The sequence below is a fragment of the Globicephala melas genome, chromosome 10 (genome assembly GCF_963455315.2).
Source record: "Globicephala melas chromosome 10, mGloMel1.2, whole genome shotgun sequence".
Classification (NCBI taxonomy): Eukaryota; Metazoa; Chordata; class Mammalia; order Artiodactyla; family Delphinidae; genus Globicephala; species Globicephala melas.
In genome coordinates this window covers 69,421,661-69,443,546 of record NC_083323.1, presented here as the reverse complement: position 1 = coordinate 69,443,546, position 21,886 = coordinate 69,421,661, and the positions used below count along the sequence as shown (strand labels likewise).

Genomic DNA, 21,886 nt, shown 5'->3' with positions numbered 1-21,886 from the left:
CGCGCGCCGGAAGTGCCTCCCTGGAAGCGCTGCGACGAGTGAACGACTACGTTTACGGGGTCTCCCGGCGGCCCAGAGTCGGTGAGCGCGTTTTACCTTTCCGAGAGGTGGAAGGGGACGGGCACGGGCTGCTACACCGGGGAGAGGGGAGTGCGCGGGCGGGCAGGCCTTTCCGCGGCGGAACCTGGAGTTTCCCGCTGCATTTGAATCGTGCAACGATTCTGCTCCTGCGGTTGAGGGTGGAGAGACGCAGCGGAGTTTGGAATAAAGGAAAGTGTTGAGTCTGTGATACAGGTTCGCTTCTCTTTAGCATCGTAATATGCAAAAAGAGGACTGAACTAGGTGACTTCAGTGAGCCGAGGTCAGTTAGTAAGTCGGTAAATTTACTGAATGTGTTCGACGTACCCAGTTCGGTTATAGGCACTTCGGCAGCTACAAAAAAGTGTAAAGCGGTCCTTTTCTGGAGGATATCTCAGTCTCGTTGGGGAGACAAGGTCAACCTGGGGAGACTCGGATTCACAGAATGACTCATCCTGAATATTGGTATGGACACATGTTAACTTTCTTGGCACCTTTTTTCTTCCTGTAAATCTGTAATGGGCACACACTGCTTTTTCCCCAAGTGGCTGTAAACAAGCCCATCATTCCGCCAGAAAAAACAGAAAATAATGCAAGGTAGTTTATACTTAACTTCTACCAACCAGCACACACAGACCAGGCCTCTAATCACTCCCTGGGAGCCTGCGTGCCAGCAGCCTGGAGCTCAGAGCCTCTCCTGGAGCCTGCACAATCAATCCAGACTGAAGCCGATGTCTTCTAGAGAGACGGAAGTGCAATCCAGCCAGGGCGCAGCAGAATTTTGAGAGGCCCGAATGCCTCCGCGTCCACCAGGGGACCGTTGGGACTAATTCTCTTGGCAAACTTGTGGCCAGCCAAAACTGCCATGCTTCACATCCCTGTTATCCTTGGTTACCGTCCAAGATGTAAGCCCCTTTGGTCTTCTATGCTACACCCCCATCCCCGTGCTGCTTTATGCTCGCTCCCTCTGCCTTGATTTAGGCTTTCACTGCTTCTCCCTACTTTTCTTCCACATTTCACCCCTCAACACAACAACTGGGCTCTCTGAAACCTTTCTTCCTTGCTTAACAAACTTTTACTTATTCAGCCTCTTTATGGAAATTTTCTTACGTCTCCTGACCCTAACTAACGCTTGTTTTTTTCCCTCCAGCCCTTTCAGTTGAGCCCTTTCTTTTGACACCTGCGTTTGTGGGTGGGTCATGGCTCTTGCCATATGGAACTGATTTCACTTTCTTAATGCTTTTTTCTTCAGGCATTGTCTTTGCAAAAGTTCTTTGATTTTCCTGATCCTTACCCTACCTTTTTCTGGATAATTCCTATACCTGCTAAAGATCTCAGTTTAGTCAATTTCTCCGAGGGGGTGTTCCCTGACTTTCCATAGACAGAATTAGGTACCCTTGCTGTGTGCTAAGTGCCCTCTACTTCCCTTTTAGTAGCACTTATAGGATGTATCCTGATTGCTTATCTCTTTGTCTGTGCTACTAAGCTAGGCTTTTGGGGAGGGACTGTGTTTGTCTTGTTTACTTTTGTAACTCCAGTGCCTAATAGGCAGTCAAGTATTTCTTGAATCATTGCAGTTGCTGCAGATACAGCCTCAGAAGTCAGGCGGTTGATGTCATCTCCTGACTTTAAAATGTAAAAATCTGGGCTTCCCTGGTGGCGCAGTGGTTGAGAGTACGCCTGCCGATGCAGGGGATGCGGGTTCGTGCCCCGGTCCGGGAAGATCCCACGTGCCGTGGAGCGGCTGGGCCCGTGAGCCATGGCCACTGAGCCTGTGTGTCCGGAGCCTGTGCTCCGCAACGGGAGAGGCCACAGCAGTGAGAGGCCCGCGTACCGCAAAACAAACAAACAAACAAAAACAAACAAACAAAATGTAAAAATCTTTCAAAAGACGTCAGCTGCTACTCAGCTACAGCTGATTGTGGCTGTGTGGCTGTGTGACTGTGTGATCCCAGCGTTGCCAGAGTGTCCAGCCTTTTCAAGGAAAGTTGGAAATATAGTTTCTTAAAGGGTTATCTTCCAGTTTTTAAGTGTGGTCAATGGACTAAAGTTTTATTAAAAAAAAAAAAAAGAAACTTGGGGCTTCCCTGGTGGCACAGTGGTTGAGAGTCCGCCTGCCGATTCAGGGGACACGGGTTCGTGCCCCGGTCCGGGAAGATCCCAGATGCCGTGGAGCGGCTGGGCCCGTGAGCAATGGCCGCTGAGCCTGCGCGTCTGGAGCCTGTGCTCCGCAACGGGAGAGGCCACAACAGTGAGAGGCCCGCGTACCGAAAAAAAAAAAAAGAAAAAGAAACCTGGGCCAAACATAAGTCACACGTGGGCTTCGCAGCCATTGATATGGAATCTTTTGTAAGTGTTGTAGGGTTCAGAAATGGGCTTTCTGGAGAATAATAGATTTTGAACTGGGCCTCTGGATGTTTGGGAGTTGAGTGAGAGAATGGAAAGAGGTATTGTGGTTTGGGAAATAAGACAATTCCAGGGTAGTGTTTGTTACTTTGTGACCCAGTGAGGAGGAAGGCATGAATGATCCTTTCCGAGAGAACAGAAGTTTAGGTGAGATGGTAGAAGGGGGCATGTAAAGGGCAGAGATGTTTGGATTTGTTACAGTTAATTAATAAGAAACTGTTTGGGTTCTTGATCAGGGAAACTTCAAATATGAATGACATATTAGCAAAGTTAATTGAGTATCCTTTTTTTTTTTTTTTTTTTTTTGCGGTACGCGGGCCTCTCACTGTTGTGGCCTCTCCCGTTGCGGAGCACAGGCTCCAGACGCGCAGGCTCAGCGGCCATGGCTCACGGGCCCAGCCGCTCCGCGGCATGTGGGATCCTCCCAGGCCGGGGCACGAACCCGTGTCCTCTGCATCGGCAGGCGGACTCTCAACCACTGTGCCACCAGGGAAGCCCTGAGTATCCTTTTTTAAGGGTGAAATGGAGGGTAAAAGACTGGAAGGAGGCTGACCACTAAAGACTGTAAACTCCATCCAGATGTGAAATGAGATGTAGATTTGAAAATATTACACACAAACTTTGCCTATTTGAGTAATTTCTGTTACTTGATCACTTATGATGAACAATAATCTACTACTAAGTATTTAATACTTACATAAAAGAAGTTTCCTTAAAGCAGTGAAAAGTCAAGTAACTTGTAAAACTACTAAAGAATGCAGTGCTTTAATAGTACTAAGGTCTATTGTTGATTATGAAGCAATCAGCGATCTCCTTTCCTCTAGCCTCTTCACCTTCAGTCCTTCCTGTATACTGCCAGGTTAATGTCATTTGGAATGACATTTTTTCCCCTCACCTTATTTCTAGGTTTAAAAGCCTACAGGGAGCTCCTCCTCTAGTTTTTCGCATTTTTTTTCTTAAGTATTTAGTTGACATGTATCTTTATTTTTTTTTAAATTTATTTATTTTTGGCTGCGTTGGGTCTTCGTTGTTGCGTGGGCTTTCTCTAGTTGCAGTGAGCGGGGGCTACTCTTCGTTGTGGTGCGCGGGCTTCTCATTTTCGTGGCTTCTCTTGTTGCAGAGCACGGGCTTTAGGCACACGGGTTTCAGTAGTTGCAGCATGCAAACTCAGTAGTTGTGGCACAGGGGCTTAGTTGCTTTGCGGCATGTAGGATCTTCCCGGACCAGGGCTCGAACCCATGTTTCCTGCATTGGCAGGCAGATTCTTAACCACTGTGCCACCAGGCAGGTCCCTGTTTTTTTGCTTTGTTGTGCCATTTAATGCCCTTGAATTTTGTTTTCTCTGTTCTTGCCTGTTTGCTTTGTGAAGCAAGGTGATATGGTGGAAAGGGCTTGGTTTTTAAAGTCATACAGGCCTGAGTCTGATTCCACGCTCCGTATGCCTCTGAGATTTGAGCTTTTCAGAGCCTCTGTGGTTTTTTTTCTGGAATGGGAGGGATAATATCTACTTCAGGGGAGGAAATGAAAGCTTGTTGAATACCTATGCAGGCTCATTTCCCACTCCTTTGCAATGCCAGTCTTCTGCCCTGGTACTTTGTATCTTTCTCATGGACGTTTTATCTTCCCCAATTCCTTTCTGTTTTCTTGGATTCTACCATTGACTGTTGTTCACCCACACTTAAGCACTCTCTCAAGATTATATTTAAATTTTCTTGGCTTTTTTTAAAGTATCATTGCCTGCATTTATCTCTCCCTGGGCACTGAACAATGATTAATTCCTGTGGATTCTTTATTTTGACCATTTTAATTGACATCCAATGTTATTTTTTTTCTTCACAGACTTTAACTATATTCTAAAATTCATTTTTGTTTTAGATGTCTGGAATTTTAAACATTTTCAAGTAGAAGTAGTATTATGTAATTTTTAGGTTCAAGTCTATACTTAAAAACTTCTTGTTTTAATTTAGGATATCAGGAATATGTTTACCTTGCTTTAACATCAATGGATCTCATCCTAAGATAAGTTTAAGATTAAAAAAAAATGTCCCAGGCAACTGTATAGGGATTTCAGAGGACAAGACCTAGGCATTAGTATTTTTTTTTAAAGCTCTTTAGATGATTCTAATGTGCAGACAGGGTTGAGAATCACTGCTTTAGGTGCTAGAGCTAAAGGATTCTCATTGGTACCTTTTGCTCAAAAATGAAGTGGCATTAGTGTCATGAGAAGTGTAATAGGAGCCATAATCTAATAGTGCTCATTGGAAGTTTTCTGAGTAACCAAAAGGTACAAACTATTATTTAGGTTCTTCAGAATGGCTCATGTAGTGGTCATATGAATAATATATTTATTTGATCAGTATTTAATAAGTACCTTTACTGTGCTAAGCAACAGGAATAAGAAAGGTACACATTCGTTGCCTTTGCAGTGGTGTTTAGATTGGGAGGGAGGAGAGGAAGGAAAGTAAATTGAATGTAATGTTATATAGCACTAGGCAGAGGGTGAAGGCAAATAAGTAGAAGAAAGATATTCTAGGCAGGAGAAAAGCATGCCATGATATGGTGGTGAGAAATAGTGGCACACTTGCAGAACAGGATGTAGTTTGTTATGTCTGGAGGTTCTGGAGGCTGTTGGGGAATTGGTAGGAGGTGAAGCTGGAATGGTAGGAGCAAGGTCATAAATAAGCTTTTTCAAGTTTAGGCTGAGACTTCATTCTTTGGGATATGGGGAATAACTGAGATTTTTAAATCAGGTGTCTTATCAGAATGAACACTCTGGCTGTAGTTTGCTGAGTGGAAGAGATGACATCAGAAGCAAGGAGACCAGTGTTTTACTGTTAGGGAGTCCAATGGCTAGATTAAGAGCATATGAACAAAGACAGTGGTAGCTGGGTTCAGGAAGTGGAAGTACATGTACCTTATATATTGAGATGGTAGATATACCTGGATTTAGTTACTTAGATATGAAAAGTTTTGGGTCTTGTGTGACTCAGGTTTCTGATTTGGGCCTTTGGGTATCTGATATAGTGTCATTGACCAAAATGGGGAAAACAGGAGATAAAGCAGTTTTCTGAGAAGTGTGAAGAGCTGTTCTGGCATATTGAGTTGGAGGTGCTGTGAGATATCCTCTTGAAAGGAAGTGGAGATGTGGGAATCATTTATCCAGAGGGGGCATGTTACCAGCTTTAATAGATTTACTCCATGAATACTGAGCACATACGTTGTGCAAATTATTCTAGGTGCTTAATATTAATCAATGAACAATGTAGAGATCCCTGCTTTCATATAGTTCACATTCCTAGTAGCAAGGGACCAATAATTTACATCAAAGTTATATAGTATCTTAGATGATTAATGCTGTGAAAAAAATAGCAAGATTAGGGGGATCTGGTAGAAAAATGACATTAAGAAGACATTGGAGGTGACATTGAGGGGTTTAACCATGCAGATACCTGGAGAAAAGCATCCTGGGTGGGCAGTTGCCAGTGTGAAGGCCTATGGCTCATCTAAAGCATGAGGTCAAATGTGACCTAATTGCTAACCATGGTTTGCTATCAAAATAGTTAATGAATATAAAGAGTGAAAGGAATGCATTTGGGAAGGAGGGAAAGCTATTTATCCTGTGTGTATTTAATACTGGAAGCTGGCTAGAGCAATGTACAGAGTTTCTCTGTAGTCTAAGCTGCTATTATAACCTTTTAGATAAAATGGAAAATGGATCTTTCTCTGTTGCCTTGCCTGTGGATTCAAAGCATGAATAGTTTGACAGAAGAATATTGCCTGTGACTTTCCAGTTTCTCAATTTCCAGGCTACTCTTACCGAGAATTCAAGTCCTCCGTGTCATCTTCGCCCTCAATTGAAGCTAACATGACAGTGGTTGGGTAGCTCAATGGAATGCTCTAAGAAAGCTTATTTCTTCCTGGACATAAATATACCATGATGGTATATTAAACGTACTCTATTGAATATGGCATAAGAGAATGAGATTTTTGTAATCTACGACCAGTTATTAGCAAACTTCTAAATGAAGCCTACATTCCCCACACTGAATTCTAATTCTATTCTCTGCTTAATTGTCATGTAGAGGGGTCCTTCCATTTTTCAGTTGTATTCAGTTTTCATACGGTGTTGGATCAGAGAACTTTACTGGAGTACTTCTGATACTTCCCTAATGGGAGGAGATTAGTGAAGTGATGACAGGGTAAGTAACATGATCACTTCACTGGGAGTCAGAGCACCTTAGTTTAAATTTAGCTGACTGGCTTCAGTTGCAGAACTGGTCAATAGCCTAAATCTGGATAATGTCATAAACATGTGCCGCTAATCATAAGGTTACTGTACTCATCAGTTATTTTATTTTATTTATTTATTTTACATCTTTATTGGAGGATAATTGCTTTACAATGGTGTGTTAGTTTCTGCTCTGTAACAAAGTGAATCGGTTATACATATACATATGTTCCCATATCTCTTCCCTCTTGTGTCTCCCTCCCTCCCACCCTCCCTATCCCACCCCTCTAGGTGGTCACAAAGCACCGAGCTGATCTCCCTGTGCTATGCGGCTGCTTCCCATTAGCTATTTTACGTTTGGTAGTGTATATGTGTCCCTGCCACTCTCTCACTTTGTCACAGCTTACCCTTCCCCCTCCCCGTATCCTCAAGTCCATTCTCTAGTAGGTCTGTGTCTTTATTCCCATCTTACCCCTAGGTTCTTCATGACATTTTTTTTTCTTAGATTCCATATATATGTGTTAGCATATGGTATTTGTCTTTCTCTTTCTGACTTACTTCACTCTGTATGACAGACTCTAGGTCCATCCACCTCACTACAAATAACTCAATTTCGTTTCTTTTTATGGCTGAGTAATATTCCATTGTATATATGTGCCACATCTTCTTTATCCATTCATCCGATGACGGACACTTAGGTTGCTTCCATCTCCTGGCTATTGTAAATAGAGCTGCAATGAACATTTTGGTACATGACTCTTTTTGAATTATGGTTTTCTCAGGGTATATGCCCAGTAGTGAGATTGCTGGGTCATATGGTAGTTCTATTTGTAGTTTTTTTTTTTGTTTTTTTTTTGCGGTACGTGGGCCTCTCACTGTTGTGGCCTCTCCCGTTGCGGAGCACAGGCTCCAGACGCGCAGGCTCAGCGGCCATGGCTCAAGGGCCCAGCCGCTCCACGGCGTGTGGGATCTTCCCGGACCAGGGCACGAACCCATGTCCCCTGCATCGGCAGGCGGACTCTCAACCACTGCGCCACCAGGGAAGCCCTATTTGTAGTTTTTTAAGGAAACTCCATACTGTTCTCCATAGTGGCTGTACCAATTCACATTCCCACCAGCAGTGCCAGTGTTCCCTTTTCTCCACACCCTCTCCAGCATTTATTGTTTCTAGATTTTTTGATGATGGCCATTCTCATCAGTTATTTTAAAGCCCTTTGAAAGTTACAAAAAAGATTCTTTGAATTCAAGGTGACATTAGCATATTCTTCCCTTATTATCCTATAGTACCTTCGTTATATCCTCCTGCTCTAATACCTTTTCCCTTTTCTGTTGTTTTAATTAAAGATCTGGCTTAAAGCCAATCTTCTTTACAGCCCAATGTTCTTTCTTTTGTATGTAATCATCAAACTGTGTCTTCTGTTTTGTTTTACTAACAGTACAGGGTTGCATATGGAATCGTCTATTTATATTACTGCCTTCCCCAATTATATAGACTTCTTTTTTTAAAATTAATTTTTATTGGAGTATAGTTGCTTTACAATGCTATGTTAGTTTCTACTATACAGCAAAGTGAATCAGCTATATGTACACATATATCCCCTCTTTTTTGGTTTTCCTTCCCATTTAGGTCACCACAGAGCACTGAATAGAGTTCCCTGTGCTATACAGTAAGTTCCCATTAGTTATCTATTTAATACATAGTATCAGTAGTGTATATATTTCAATCCCAATCTCCCAGTTCATCCCACACCCCCCTTCCCCCTTGGTAGTCTAGGTTTCTTAAAGATAAAAGAAGTTTAATAATTTGGCATGGGCCTTATCAGTGGTGTTTGATTTTTTGGGGTGTTTTCTACTAGTAGGTGTAATTATTTTGCTACACCAAGTTCTGTTTAATTTCACCATTACATTGTGTTCTACTATTTTTATGTTCTTATTCTGAAAATACACAGTAATTTGGATAGAATAAAGAATTATATTCTGATATTGCTGTTTTGTAAAAGCAATAGGTATGGTAAGAGTACATTTAAAAACTGAATACCTGCAGATTCTGTAAAGATATTAATATTTCAGTATACTCACTGGTAAGAGGTAACTTAAAAATGAAATAATTGATTATGAGATTACTTTATAGCCTAATATTTCTATTTAATCATTGTAATATAGACATGTAAGCAATTTATTTGTTATTTGTAAAGGAAACTAACTTCCTTTTATAAAATTATTCTTATATTTACAGTAATCGAAATTTTAAATTAAGATCTTTAAAAATTGTCAACTTTTTAAGGTAAAAGAAAATTTACCTTATTTACTAAACATTTTTGCTTGAAACTGAGATTTCTGTAGCTCCAGGTAAGGTGAATATTCCATTGGGGCATCATCAGATATGAAGTCAAATATGCAAAGTTGTCATAGGATTAACTATAGGAATTGAAATTTTGGTAACAGTAGTGTAATATCTTGCTGTTCTGTGGATGCTCTCTGTTTCTAGTAGAAATTAAGTTCAAAATACAGATTGATGCCTTACAGAAGTGATTGTTACATTCAGCAAAGTCAGCTGGTGCCAGATAAACTCACGTTAAAAAAATTTTTTTTAATTGTGGTAAAATATACATAAAATTTTCCTTTTTAACCATTTAAGCGTACAGTTCAGTGGTGTTAAGTATTTACATTCACACTGTTGTGCAACCATCACCACCACCCAATGCTTTTCATCTTCCCAAACTGAAACAACATACCTATTAAACAATGACTCCCCATCAGATAAGTTTGCTTTTATTTAGGTTTTTTCTCTGTCTCTGGATTTTAACTCTGATTCATTTGCTTACATTTAGCTCTTCCACAACTGAATTTAATTGGCCTCTTGTCTCTTGATGATGTATATTCTAGACAGTGCTATTTTGACTTTCTGTATGATTATGTTTCTGTTTTTTGCCTTGTTCTAGCAGCTTTGTTTCCAATTGCTAGGTTTTCATCAAAATTAAATACTGTTACTTTCTTTGCTGCTTTTTTTTTTTAGCTTCTGTAAGCTGTGGATTTATTAATTAAAGTAGAAATACTGTGAGGTAATTGCAATAAAATTTTTGCTATTTGTCTTCCAAACTGTCAAGCAGAAAAAGGCAACTAGATCAGGAGTGACCTATAAATTTAAGACTAAAAATACAGTCTTATTTCTGCACTCAGCTAGTGAGGCACTTCTCAAAATTTCTATAAAGCAATTAGGTGACCCTAGTCTTTCTAGTAGACCCACTCCTCTATCCTTTGAATTTCATGTAAGGTGGTAGGTAGGGCTACAGCCTTGAGTAGATTTGGAGTCACTTTTTTTTTTAACGTAAGAATATTTGAAATACTTGGAATTTCCTTTGTTAATCGTACATGCCCTTTTTTTTTTTAAAAATTTTACCTAAGCCTGCTCAGTGTACTTTGTATATTTTAAGAGAAAGTCATTAAAAGTTCTCCATTAAACTTATACCTAATAAGTTTGGTGTTCTTTGATGAGTCAATGATTACTGGTTTGATATTGGGATTACTTTTGAACTTGGGACCATTTATTGCCAATATAAAACTGTAGCGTTTTCCAGACTGAGGATGCCAGATTTTCTTTCAATATGTGAGGTATTTTAAAGCTAGTGTTTTTAATATTCTAGGTAAAAATGACTTAAACATCTAGTGCAATCCTTTCAGAGAAAGGATAAGAGTTATGCCCTGTCCAGCTCTCAGCTGGCAAAGTTAGGACTAGAAGTCTTCTTGATGTAATTTTGTTGTTCTTACGAAACTTGAGTGGCCTCTGGTGGTCAAAGTAATATCTTCTATTTTCAAAGATGTGTTTGAAGGGAGTCTTGCTTATTAAGGTGCATAATTTTTTATTTTGAGAGTTTTATTTATACAAATATGAAGGTTTAGTTATTTTTCTCCATTCGTACATACAGACACAAATCCTTATGTCTGTATTTTCCCGCCCACCTACAGGAGATTGTTGAAAACTTTAAATTTGATTCCTGAAGAGACTCAAGTAAGTAGTATAGTAATTATTCATACATTCTTTGTGGGCAGCCAGTAGATTTCAGTATTTTATTGCTGTATCTAGTTAAGAAACTATATAGGATTTCTTTAGAATTCTTGTAGTTTATTTTTGTTTCTCATTAATTATAAAATCTTACTTTTCCTTATGTTCTCCTTTAGTTCATTAATTTATAGTCATAATTTTTGCCATCAATTGACACATTATACTTATTGAATGATTTTTCAGGACCTTTAAAAACAGTTTCTTATTTTTATAATAGATAATAAGATGTATAAAACATGCAGTGAAAATATTTACCCTCCTATACTCCAGCCACCCCATTTTTCCCAGACGCAGGCACGGTTATGTTCTCTTGCTTACACTCCCAGAACTGGTCTGTGCAAAAGCATATATGTATTCATAACTTGCCTTTTTACTTCCAGAGTGTCAGCATACTCTACATGTTAGATTGCCCTTTGCTCTTTTTTACTTAGCAGTGTATCTTCGCAATCTTTCTATATTGTTATATATGGGATTATTTTTCTTTGAAATGGTTTGCATAGAATTCCTTTATGTGAATGTACAGCACTGTATTTAACCTGTACCCTCCTGAGGGACATTTTAGGTTGCTTTCAGTCTTTGCCATGCACATGTACAAGTATACGTAGAAGTGGAATTGCCAGGTCAAAGCGTATGTGCATTTAACATTTTCAATAGATACTGTCAAATTGTTCCCAGTCTATTCCAAATTATACTTCCTCCATTAATTATGAGTGTTGCTTTCCTTATTCTCATCAAAACAGTTTGCTTTCTTCAGAGCTTTGGGTACTCCATTATAGTTTTAGTTTTCATCTTCTTTATTTTGAAGAAAGGTGGGCATCTTTTCAAAAGATTGAGCCATTATGTTTACTTTTTTGTAAACTGTCTTCATATCATATGTCAATTTTTCTTTTGGGTTGTTGATTTTTTCCTGTGATTTGATTTCAGTTTGTTGCTGTTACTATTTCTGTGTACTGTATCTTAAGTAGTATAAAACCTAACTCATTCTTTAGACTGAAACCCTTTTACTGAAACCTGGATTCAGTAAAGGTAGGTGAGGAGAAGCAATGTTGACTATTTCTTTTCCATGTTGACTATTTCTTTTCCTTTTAAGCTTCCATCAGTTCTTCTACCTAAAAGACTGGTTACTTTGAAATAACACTGTTAATGATGTCTGATTGTAGAGTTAGAATTCAGGTTGATGTATGCATAATGTTAAAAGCTAATTTGTAATTTAAATTAACATTTCCCTAGGCATCTTTGGTTAGTTAGTTCATTTTATTTGGTCTAATTGTATTAGAAAATATTATAGGTTTGTTTGTACAGAGAAAATTAAGATTGATTTTACTATGATAGTGTTAAAAAAAATATTGCTCTCATCTTCCAGTCTTTGTTTTTTCCTTAGCCTAAACTAACCTAAACTATTACAGTTCTGTGCTGCCGAAATGGATTGTCTATTTCTTTTTCTTCCCCCTTAGTATTACATCAGAAAGAACCACCAAAAATCTCTTGACATATGGCTCCTCTGAAATATTTTTCATCTTCACTGATCTGTGGACTATGTATGTGGACTTGTTGCCTTATTTTCTATGTACTAAAAGGCCATAACTTGGTACCTGTTCCATTTTCACTTCTCGCTCATGATCATCCTTCTACACATCAGGATGGTTCACAGTTCTAACCTGTTCCATGATTACTTCACCCTCTCCCAGTTCTGCCCTGTTAACCATTTGTCATCTACTCCAGGGCTTGTCAAGCTATTCCCTGTGGGCCACCTGCCTGGTTTTGTAAATAAAATGTTTTGGGAACATGGCCACACCCATACATATATATATATTGCCTATGACTGCTGTCATTTATACTACCAAAATTGAGTAGTCGTGACAGAGACCTGTGATCTGCAGGGCCAAAAATATTTGTCTGGTCCGTTAAAAAAACATTTGCCAACCCCTCAATTACTGTATCACCATTTCATGTAAATGACCTTTGGGCTGTTTCCTGTACCCTATTCTCATCTTCTGTCTTATTTGCCTTGTTTACCTGTTCACAGATGCTCTTTCATCTGGACTCTGTAATGCACTGCATTAGCCCTCTACCCAGAAAATGTCAGCTGTCTGTTAAAGTAGGAAGCCTCTCTCTGCATCCCAAATGGGAAAAATGCTGACAGAACTTTTAATTTCAAATTTTATGAAGGTGCCTCTGCATTAAAATAAGATTATAATATTAAAAACAAAATCAAGAGTGGTTTGTCTCAGGGTTTGTTGAGTGTGTTTTGTGGGGGGGGTTTTCCTATTTATTTTGGCTGCGTTGGGTCTTTGTTGCTGTGCACAGGCTTTCTCTAGTTGTGTCGAGTGGGGCTACTCTTCGTTGTGGTGCATGGCCTCATTGCGGTGGCTTCCCTTGTTGTGGAGCACAGGCTCTAGGTGCGTGGGCTTCAGTAGTTGCAGCATGTGGGCTCAGTAGTTGCGTCACGCGGGCCCTAGAGCGCAGGCTCAGTAGTTGCAGAGCTTGGGCTCTGGGGCATGCCGGCTTCAGTAGTTGTGGCTCGCGGGCTCTAGAGTGCAGGCTTAGTATTTGTGGCACATGGGCTTAGTTGCTCTGTGGTGTGTGGGATCTTCCCAGACCAGAGCTTGAACTCGTGTCCCCTGCATTGGCAGGTGGATTCTCAACCACTGTGCTACCAGGGAAGTCCTGTTGAGTGTGTTTTTACAGGAGTGTTTATTTAGTATTTTTTTCAGTTAAAAACACTTCATTGGACATAAAGAGACAGTAAGCTCCAAGGATGTAGAAAAGCTGAAACTACTGTTGTACACACCATCCAGCTTTGCTTATTAGCCTTTTACACTGTTCATTAAAATGAATCTTTTCTAATTTTTACTCTATGAGAATGAAAAATCTGTGGTCTTATGGATCTTCCCACAGTTGATGAGAATAAGGTCTTTGAAGCTTTTAAATAGCCTTGGAAATAGAAGGAAGGTGGGGCTTTCTATTACATTTTTTTTTTTTAAGAAAATTTCAAATTGTTTTGAAGAATTGCCATAATCATTGTTTTTTCCTTTTGGTCACTTACATTTTTTTTTTTCCCTTAAGTATCTCTGGAAAATATCTGTATTAGAATGTAATCATTTACTTTTTCCTTTTCTTCTTTACTATTTCATAGTAACATAAACCCATTATTCTTTGATTTCTTTTTTTTTATTCTTTAGTGGCTTACAGAAGAGATGAAATGTGGTCTGAGGGACGATATGACTATGAAAGACCTCCAAGAGAAAGAGTACCTCCTCGAAGTCACCCCAGTGTAAGTTATTCTTACCTGTAGAATAATTCAGAACCAAGTGTCCAAGTGAATTTTGTCTACCAAAAGCTAGTTGAAATGTAGATAGATCAAGCTTATCTTTTAAAAGTCAAAAGTTTGAAAATGAAAGGCAACATTTTATTTATGTAGAAAATCTGTATTTTATATTTCTTGCTTAAATTTCTAAAAGGGAGTTAATTTGTGAAGAAAATTTGAGGTTTGATAAAGCTCAGACCATCAGTTAACAAAGAAATATTTGAGCACCTGCTCCTACTATTGGCTGTCGCCTGTTTTTCTATATTCCTAAAAATGTTTGCAAATTGGATATATGAAATTCTAAAGTAGGAGGAGGTAGGCAGTTTCTGCTTTGCTGTTCTACTGCTTGTCTCTTTGTTGCTCTGGGAATTGGTAATTTTGAACCAGTCCTTTTCTTTTCTAAAGGAGCTTGCTGTTTTGCTTATTATTGTATTCCCAGCACTGTGTATAGTACCTGGCACATAGTAGGAGCTCACTGTTTATTGAATGTATGTATGCTCTCTTTCTCTCCTCAGAATCCTCTATAGAGACCCAAGGGAGGGTTTGGGTAAGGTCAAGAAGCTGTCAATCTTATTAAACTTTTGCTTAGGCCCATTCTAAGCACCAAGGGATTGGGCTCATGGTGATGGTATATGGGTATATTATGGATTCATTATACACTATCAAAGGGCACAAATATTAGTTTATATGTTAGTTATTTTTTGTATATTTTGTAAGTAAATCCTACAACCCACTTAAATGAGTGATATCATCTTCATGGTTGTCATTTGGCCTAGGTTACAGCTTAGCTTGGGGTTGATCTAAAATGAATTAAGTTGGAAAAAATGAAGAGGCCGTCCATATTTCAGAAGGGGCAGACTTAATTATTATAAAATGTCATTTCTTTCCAGGTTAATAAATAGTCTTGATGTTTCTAATCAAAATCTCAACTTAAAAATTTTTTCAGCTTGATAGAATTATTTTGTAGTTTACCTAGAGCAAACAAGTGATAGATAAACAAGGTGTAGGACTAACACAGGGATGGGAAAAGGGATGAATTTTTTAAAAATTATTTTTTTAGGTCCCTTACTCTCCCATAAATATATCCCATTAGAAATTTGGGATACTTAAAAGAATTTTCTGTGTGGTTATGCCATTAACTGAATATATAGTTGGGTTTGTTTTACTTTTTTTTTTTTAAATTAATTTATTTATTTGTTTTTATTTTTGGCTGTATTGGGTCTTCATTGCTGTGTGCGGGCTTTCTCTAGTTGCAGTGAGCAGGGGCTACTCTTCGTTGAGTTGTGCGGGCTTCTCATTGTCGTGGCTTCTCTTGTTGCAGAGCACGGGCTCTAGGCACGCAGGCTTCAGTAGTTGTGGCACCTGGGCTCAAGTGGCTCATGGGCTCTAGAGTGCAGGCTCAGTAGTTGTGGTGCACGGGCTAAGTTGCTCTGCGACATGTGCGATCTTCCTGGGCCAGGGATCGAACCCGTGTCCCCTGCATTGGCAGGCCGATTCTTAACCACTGCCCCACCAGGGAAGCCGTACTTTGTTTTTGATTTTGGGGGTTTGCCTTTTTTTTTTCTTTTCTAATTAGATTTTTTTTTTAATGTAACACTTTTACATGGCTCCAAATTATAAAATAAGGTAATTTAGAGAGGGGATGACTTACTTTAAATGGAAATTTATTGTAACCATCTATTTAACTAGTACCTACTTACTATAAGTGAGGTATATATCAACTTCCTAATCTTCAAAACAATTCTGAGTGTTAATGGTACATTTCTAGAATGTAGTAGAGTGTTTTAGAAGCCTTAAAATGTAGACAGAGATTTATATACAGAAATATAATTTCAGAGAACAATGGGAAATACTCATGATAAAATCATGGGGAAAGTTATGACATAAAACTTTTAAGACACCATTCTGCATTATGTGTGCATGCTGTGTTATATGATAGAACACACTGCAGTGGGAGTTGGCTTAAAGAGCTGTTAAAACTGGAAGTTGAGGGACCTGCCCAGAGGTTATTGCTTATCAAGGAAGCTGGCTTAAATATGCTGGGGGAGGAGTGAGTTTTAAGATGGGAATAATCAGTTTATCAGTGTCATAAAGACCAATAAGTAGGGCCCTCTCTATCATTGTCTGTGTGAGAATGGATTTGAGAGAGCTCATAGCTAACAGCCTTTATTTTTCTCTCAAGTAAGTGGTGGCAAGATCATCTATTGAAAGTGGAGGAGATAGAGGGAGACTTGAGGCCATTGAAGCCATTGTAGGTATCTCCTGACTAGAGATGTTTAAAAAGACTGTTGCTGAGGGGCTGTAAGCTTATGTACCTTAAATTTTATAGGGGCACCAATCTGCAGGATTGTGTACTTTATTATCTAAGTAGCCCAGGTTGGGAGTAGAGAAAGCAAGTTGTATTGATTTAAGATTCCAAAATGAATGGTGGATCCAGGGAGATAAGGATATTGAAGAATTATTGAGGCGATATATGGAATGGGCTGATTAGGAAAGGGAATAAGGCTATGAGAGGGACAATGGATTGAAAGAAGTAAGGGGTTGAGGGACAGGAAAGGCTTAATGAGGTTGAAAACCAGGGTATGGTGGAAAGATAAGCAATCAGTATTTTGGAATGTAGAGTTTCCAAGATGGAACAGTTCTGGGTGACTGAAGTTCAGTATATGGTGGTGGGAATGAGGGTGGATGAAGGTTATTGGAGTTGAGGTCAACAAAACTTTGAGGTTAGATTTTGGATCAGTAATCTAGATTAGGGGCTATCAGTCCTCACTGTACATTACCTAGAGGGCTCTTAAATACCAGTGAATGGTCCCTAGATAATTAAGTCATAATCTCTGTGGATAAGATCTGGACAATAGTGTTGTTTAAAAGTTCATCAGGTGATTCCTGTATGCAGAGTTAAGAAAGTCAGATTGTAGCTGAACACTGAAGTTGCTGATGATGACAGTTGAGGTAAAGATGACAGGTGAGGGAAGTCCTCAATGAATGAGGATATTGTAGTAAAATTTAAACAAACCCAAACGTTTTCATTTTATACCTTTTGTGTGTGTGTAAAAGTGAAACAGAGGCAATTTTCATAATTTTCATCAGTGGTAAGCAGATAGGGAGGTATGTTTTTACCACAAGTGCCCTTAAAATCAGACTAGATGTACTCAACTGTAAGTGCCTAAAGGTAAATCTCACTTCCTTAAGTTCTCTGGCTGCTAGGTTTCTCCTAGATGGGGAGGAGCCCAGACTGCTTTTCTCCTTCTGGAGCGTGGAATGTGCCCAGAACTTGTCCAAGTTCATTCCTCTGGTCTCTCTTCTTTTAATTCCATTAGATTGGTCTCTCCAACCGCCCCCCCACCAATCAACTTCTGTTACTTTATAAATCCTTTTGTATTCCCACATCCCCCCTCCACAAGACTCAAGACACTACATTTTTCTGGTGAACTTGGTCTTATTATGGTTAGTAATTTAAAGCCTTCCTTTCCTTTCGATATGTTATACCCCTTTGATGGCTCTTGGAAAATTATCCCTTTGCTTTTTATGTTACACCTACATTTTAGTTAAAAAAGCATAGGTTCTTAACCTTTTCTGTGCCATGATCCCTTTAGCAGTGTTGTGAAACCTATGGATCTCTTCCTAGAATAGCATTTTTTCTTTTTTTTTTTTTTTTTGCGGTACGCGGGCCTCTCACTGTTGTGGCCTCTCCCGTTGCAGAGCACAGGCTCCAGACGCGCAGGCTCAGCGGCCATGGCTCACGGGCCCAGCCGCTCCGCGGCATGTGAGATCCTCCCAGACCGGGGCACGATCCTGTGTCCCCCGCATTGGCAGGCGGACTCTCGACCACTGCGCCACCAGGGAAGCCCTAGAATAGCATTTTTAAAACTGTAAAATAAAATACACAGAATTAAAGGAGACCACTTATATTTGAATATAATTATAAAACTATTAGAAACCAAATTTGTGATATAGTAATATATACTTCTTTTAGTAGGTCATTAGCTATCAAACAAGAAGTAGTGGTGGGGATTTCATTGCTGTGTTTTCAAAGGAGTGATGAGTGTAAATGATACTTTGAGGTATCTGCAACAGCTATAACATGAACATAAAAATATCTGTGATTTCTGTTAGTGGTGAAGCCACAGATGCAGCTTTTGCTGTTGTGTTGTTTGTCGCCTACTTTTAGGTGAAAAAGTAATTTTTTATTCACATCTGATTTCAGGGACCGACAGAATTCTTGGGTTAAAGTGTTTAAGTGACACTGGAACTAGAAATGTAAATCACTGAAGTTGTAATTCTGACTTTGGATCTAATAAAAACATAATAAAAAGTTTAAAAATACTTGTTTACAAAGCAGAGATCATCTAATGTTATTTTAAAAAGTATATTGGTGTATGACATTGATATGTACAAGAATGTTCCCAAGCAGCATTATTCATAAGAACTCCAAACTGGCAACAATCCAAGTGTCCAACAGCATGGATAAATTAATTGTGCAGTTATACAGCAATGAGAAAGAATGGACTGCTTGCCATATGCAACAGCAATACTGGAAGAAAGAAGAGTGTGTCCTGTATGATGCCTTTTATACAAAGTTTCAAAACAGGCAGAACTAGCCAGGAAAGAGGTTACTTTTGGGAGACAGACAAAGAGCACAGGAAGGCTTTTGCCATGCTGGGAGTGTTCAGTTTCTTGATCTGGGTGGTAGTTACACAGTGTGATTACCTTGTGAAAATTTATCCAGAAATACATTTACGGTTTGTACACTTTTTTATATGGCTGTCATACCTAAATAAAACTTTACCTAAAAGTTTGAAAGGACAGAATATATATATTTTTCTAAATGTAAAACTTTAGCTAGTTCTTCATAAAGTGAGAACCCACTCTCATTAGTGTCTGGGATAGACAAAGTTAATGTTCTATTTTATTTTGTATGTTTGGGTTCTGTTCTCTAACAACAAACAATTTTACTGCATTTCTCTTTTTTTTTTCTTACTGTTCCCTTTGTCCCATTCATTTCCAGTTCTGATACATCAGAAATGTGTTTGAGAAACTATTGCTATGACATAAAGTATGACATCAAATAGGGACTCTAGAAGGTACCTACTACACTAGTATGACCTCAGTTATAAAGCAACTATTTTGTGAGCTTCTAGCTTTGATAAACCTGGAAGGCAATTGGACACATGTATTTTGGTGCTGATGTTAAATTACACTTAATTTGAGTATTGGAAAGCTTATCCTCAATGTACAACTTGACAAATATATCAATTATTATTTTAGCACTTTAGAGCATTTAAAAGTTACTTCTGTGTCAATAATAAGTTACTTTTAAGGTGCTTCACATAAATTTTTATTTAGTCTTAAACTTGGGTAGATAAATAGGAGACTTAAGCTCAAAGAAGTATACTACACAGAATCTGCATGTAAACATACACATTCCTTTGTTGGGAGGACATTGATTGTCACCCAACATCTACATTTAACTTCTAGATGTCTGTAAGGCCTTTACTTTTAATTTTTTAATTTTATTTTTAAAAATATTTATTTACTTATTTGGCTGTGCCAGGATAAATAAAGTTGCAGCATGCAGGATCTTTAGTTGTGGCATCTTTAGTTGCGGCATGTGGGATCTTTAATTGCGGCACACAGGATTTAGTTCCCTGACGAGGGATTGAACCTGGGCCCCCTGCGTTGGGAGCGTGGAGTCTTAACCACTGGACCACCAGGGAAGTCCCTGTAAGGTCTTTATTTTTAAAACCATGCTTTTTACTTTTTAATCTGTAATTTCTGTGAGCTTGGTTATATGATTTTGTAGCCTTTTTCAAGTTTTGTAACAATGGCTTTTAGATACCAGTAAATTTCCAGTTGTGGAAGTCCGCCTTGTTAGCTTGATAGGGAACAGATAGGTAATGTGGAACATTTTAATGAAGTTGCAACATAAAATGTCCATTTTCCATTGGCTTCTTTCAGATTTTTAGAGATGTTTTTAAACTTTTTCCAAACTTTTTAAAGTTTGGAAACTAGGATCAAAACACTAGCAGCTTATATTTGGGGCACTGTAATGTAACTGGGACTGAAGCAGTCCTATCTGCTTCTACCTGCCTTCTTCTGTTCCTTTAACAAATGCATATTAAGTAAAGATTTTCTAATTTTGGTAGCAGTAAGAATTGTAAAGCCTGAGGGTAGTGATGAGCAGCAACATTTTTAAAAAATTTTATTTTTGGGGAGTTCCCTGGCAGTCCAGTGGTTAGGACTTGGAGCGTTCACTGCCATGGCCCGGGTTCAAACCCTGGTCGGGGAACTAAGATCCCGCAAGCTGTGTTGTGCGGCCAAAAAAAATTTTTCTTTAAAAAATTTTTCTGTCACATATAATTAGTTTTGAGTTACATAATTAGGTTTTATAATTAAGTAATTACATAACAATATTTATTTCCTTGGGTTAGTTGAATGTATCTCCTCTTCTTGTCATTGGTTATTTCCCTCCTGGAGACTCTAGCCAATCAGAAATCAAGTTTTTAGTGAATTCAGAACATGAGTTTGTTAATTTCTAAGGTCTTATAGATAATATATGGGACATATATTTGTTCCGTATATTCTCATATTTAAATGTACCCAAGATAAAATCAGACATCTGTTTTTAATCCAACTTGAAATAAATAATCAAGTCTACTTCATTTAGCAATTCAGTTATATACATATTCCAGATACTGTTGCTTAAAGTATATTAATGTGGAAATATTCCTTTTCTTCCCACTCTTATTTCATGAAACACTTTTATTAAAAGTGTGCACATGCATAATTTAATTCTTTTTATGCCCCGCATTTTACTGTTTTACCTAGTCAGTGTTCCTGTAAATTTACCCATGTAAATAAAACTTTTTTCAGTATTTTATTATGAAAGTTTTCAAACCTACAGCAAAGTTGAATTTTATAGTGAACATCCATTTACTCATCATTTAGATTCAACTGTTAACATTTAACTGAACTTGTTTTATCATGTCTTTATCCATCTGTCTGTCCTGTATGCATACACTTAATCCATCAAATTTTGGGGATGCATTTCAAAGTAAACTGTGGACAACAGTACACTTTACATTACCTACCTAAACATGTATATCGTTACCTAAAGTGCAATGTTTTTTTTTTACAGTTTACTTGAAATGTGAAAATTACATATGTGAAATACAAAATCTTAAGTGTTCATTTGCTGATGTTCGTTTGTGTAGAGCTGCCCTAGGAGGTGTTTAATTTTTTTGGCTGGCAGAATTGCATGAACTTAACTTTATTTTTGTTGTCACTATTTCCAGAGAGATATGACCAATTCTTGGCTACATTCTGTAATATGTCCTAATTTTCTTTTTTTTTTTTAAATTATCTTATTTCATTTATTTTTGGCTGCATTGGGTCTTCGTTGCTATGCGTGGGCTTTCTCTAGTTGTGGCGAGTGGGGGCTACTCTTCGTTGTGGTGCACAGCCTTCTCATTGTGGTGGCTTCTCTTGTGCAGCACGGGCTCTAGGCACGCGGGCTTCAGTAGTTGTGGCATGTGGGCTCAGTAGTTGTGGCTCGCAGACTCTAGAGCGCAGGCTCAGTAGTTGTGGCGCACGGGCTTAGTTGCTCCGCGACATGTGGGATCTTCCCGGACCAGGGCTTGAACCCGTGCCCCCTGCATTGGCAGGCTGATTCTTAACCACTGCACCAGGGAAGTCCTATCCTAATTTTCTGGGGCAGTTCCGGTTTCAGATATTTGACCCATTATTCCCGAAAGCCATTGAAATGACCCAGAAAAATCAATATTTCATTGAAAATTCAGTGAGT

At 38.7% G+C, this 21,886-nt stretch overlaps 1 protein-coding gene across 12 annotated transcripts in view; it reads left to right on the top strand.

Moving 5' to 3' along the window:
• Nucleotide 1: 1 nt before the first annotated feature.
• The window catches only part of PPHLN1 (periphilin 1), a 141,930-nt gene continuing 120,045 nt past the window's right edge, over nucleotides 2-21,886 (top strand). For 2 of the 12 annotated variants that reach the window (XM_030835370.2, XM_030835371.2), the window contains exons 1-2: nucleotides 2-81; nucleotides 13,958-14,049. In XM_030835370.2, coding sequence (XP_030691230.1) covers nucleotides 13,978-14,049 — 72 coding nt within the window. In that variant the 5' untranslated portion in view covers nucleotides 2-81; nucleotides 13,958-13,977. Of the gene's footprint in view, nucleotides 82-122; nucleotides 544-564; nucleotides 984-8,360; nucleotides 8,380-10,702; nucleotides 10,722-13,957; nucleotides 14,050-21,886 lie in introns of those variants that run through there. The other 10 variants (XM_030835364.3, XM_060306142.2, XM_060306145.2 and 7 more) reach the window with 10 other exon arrangements.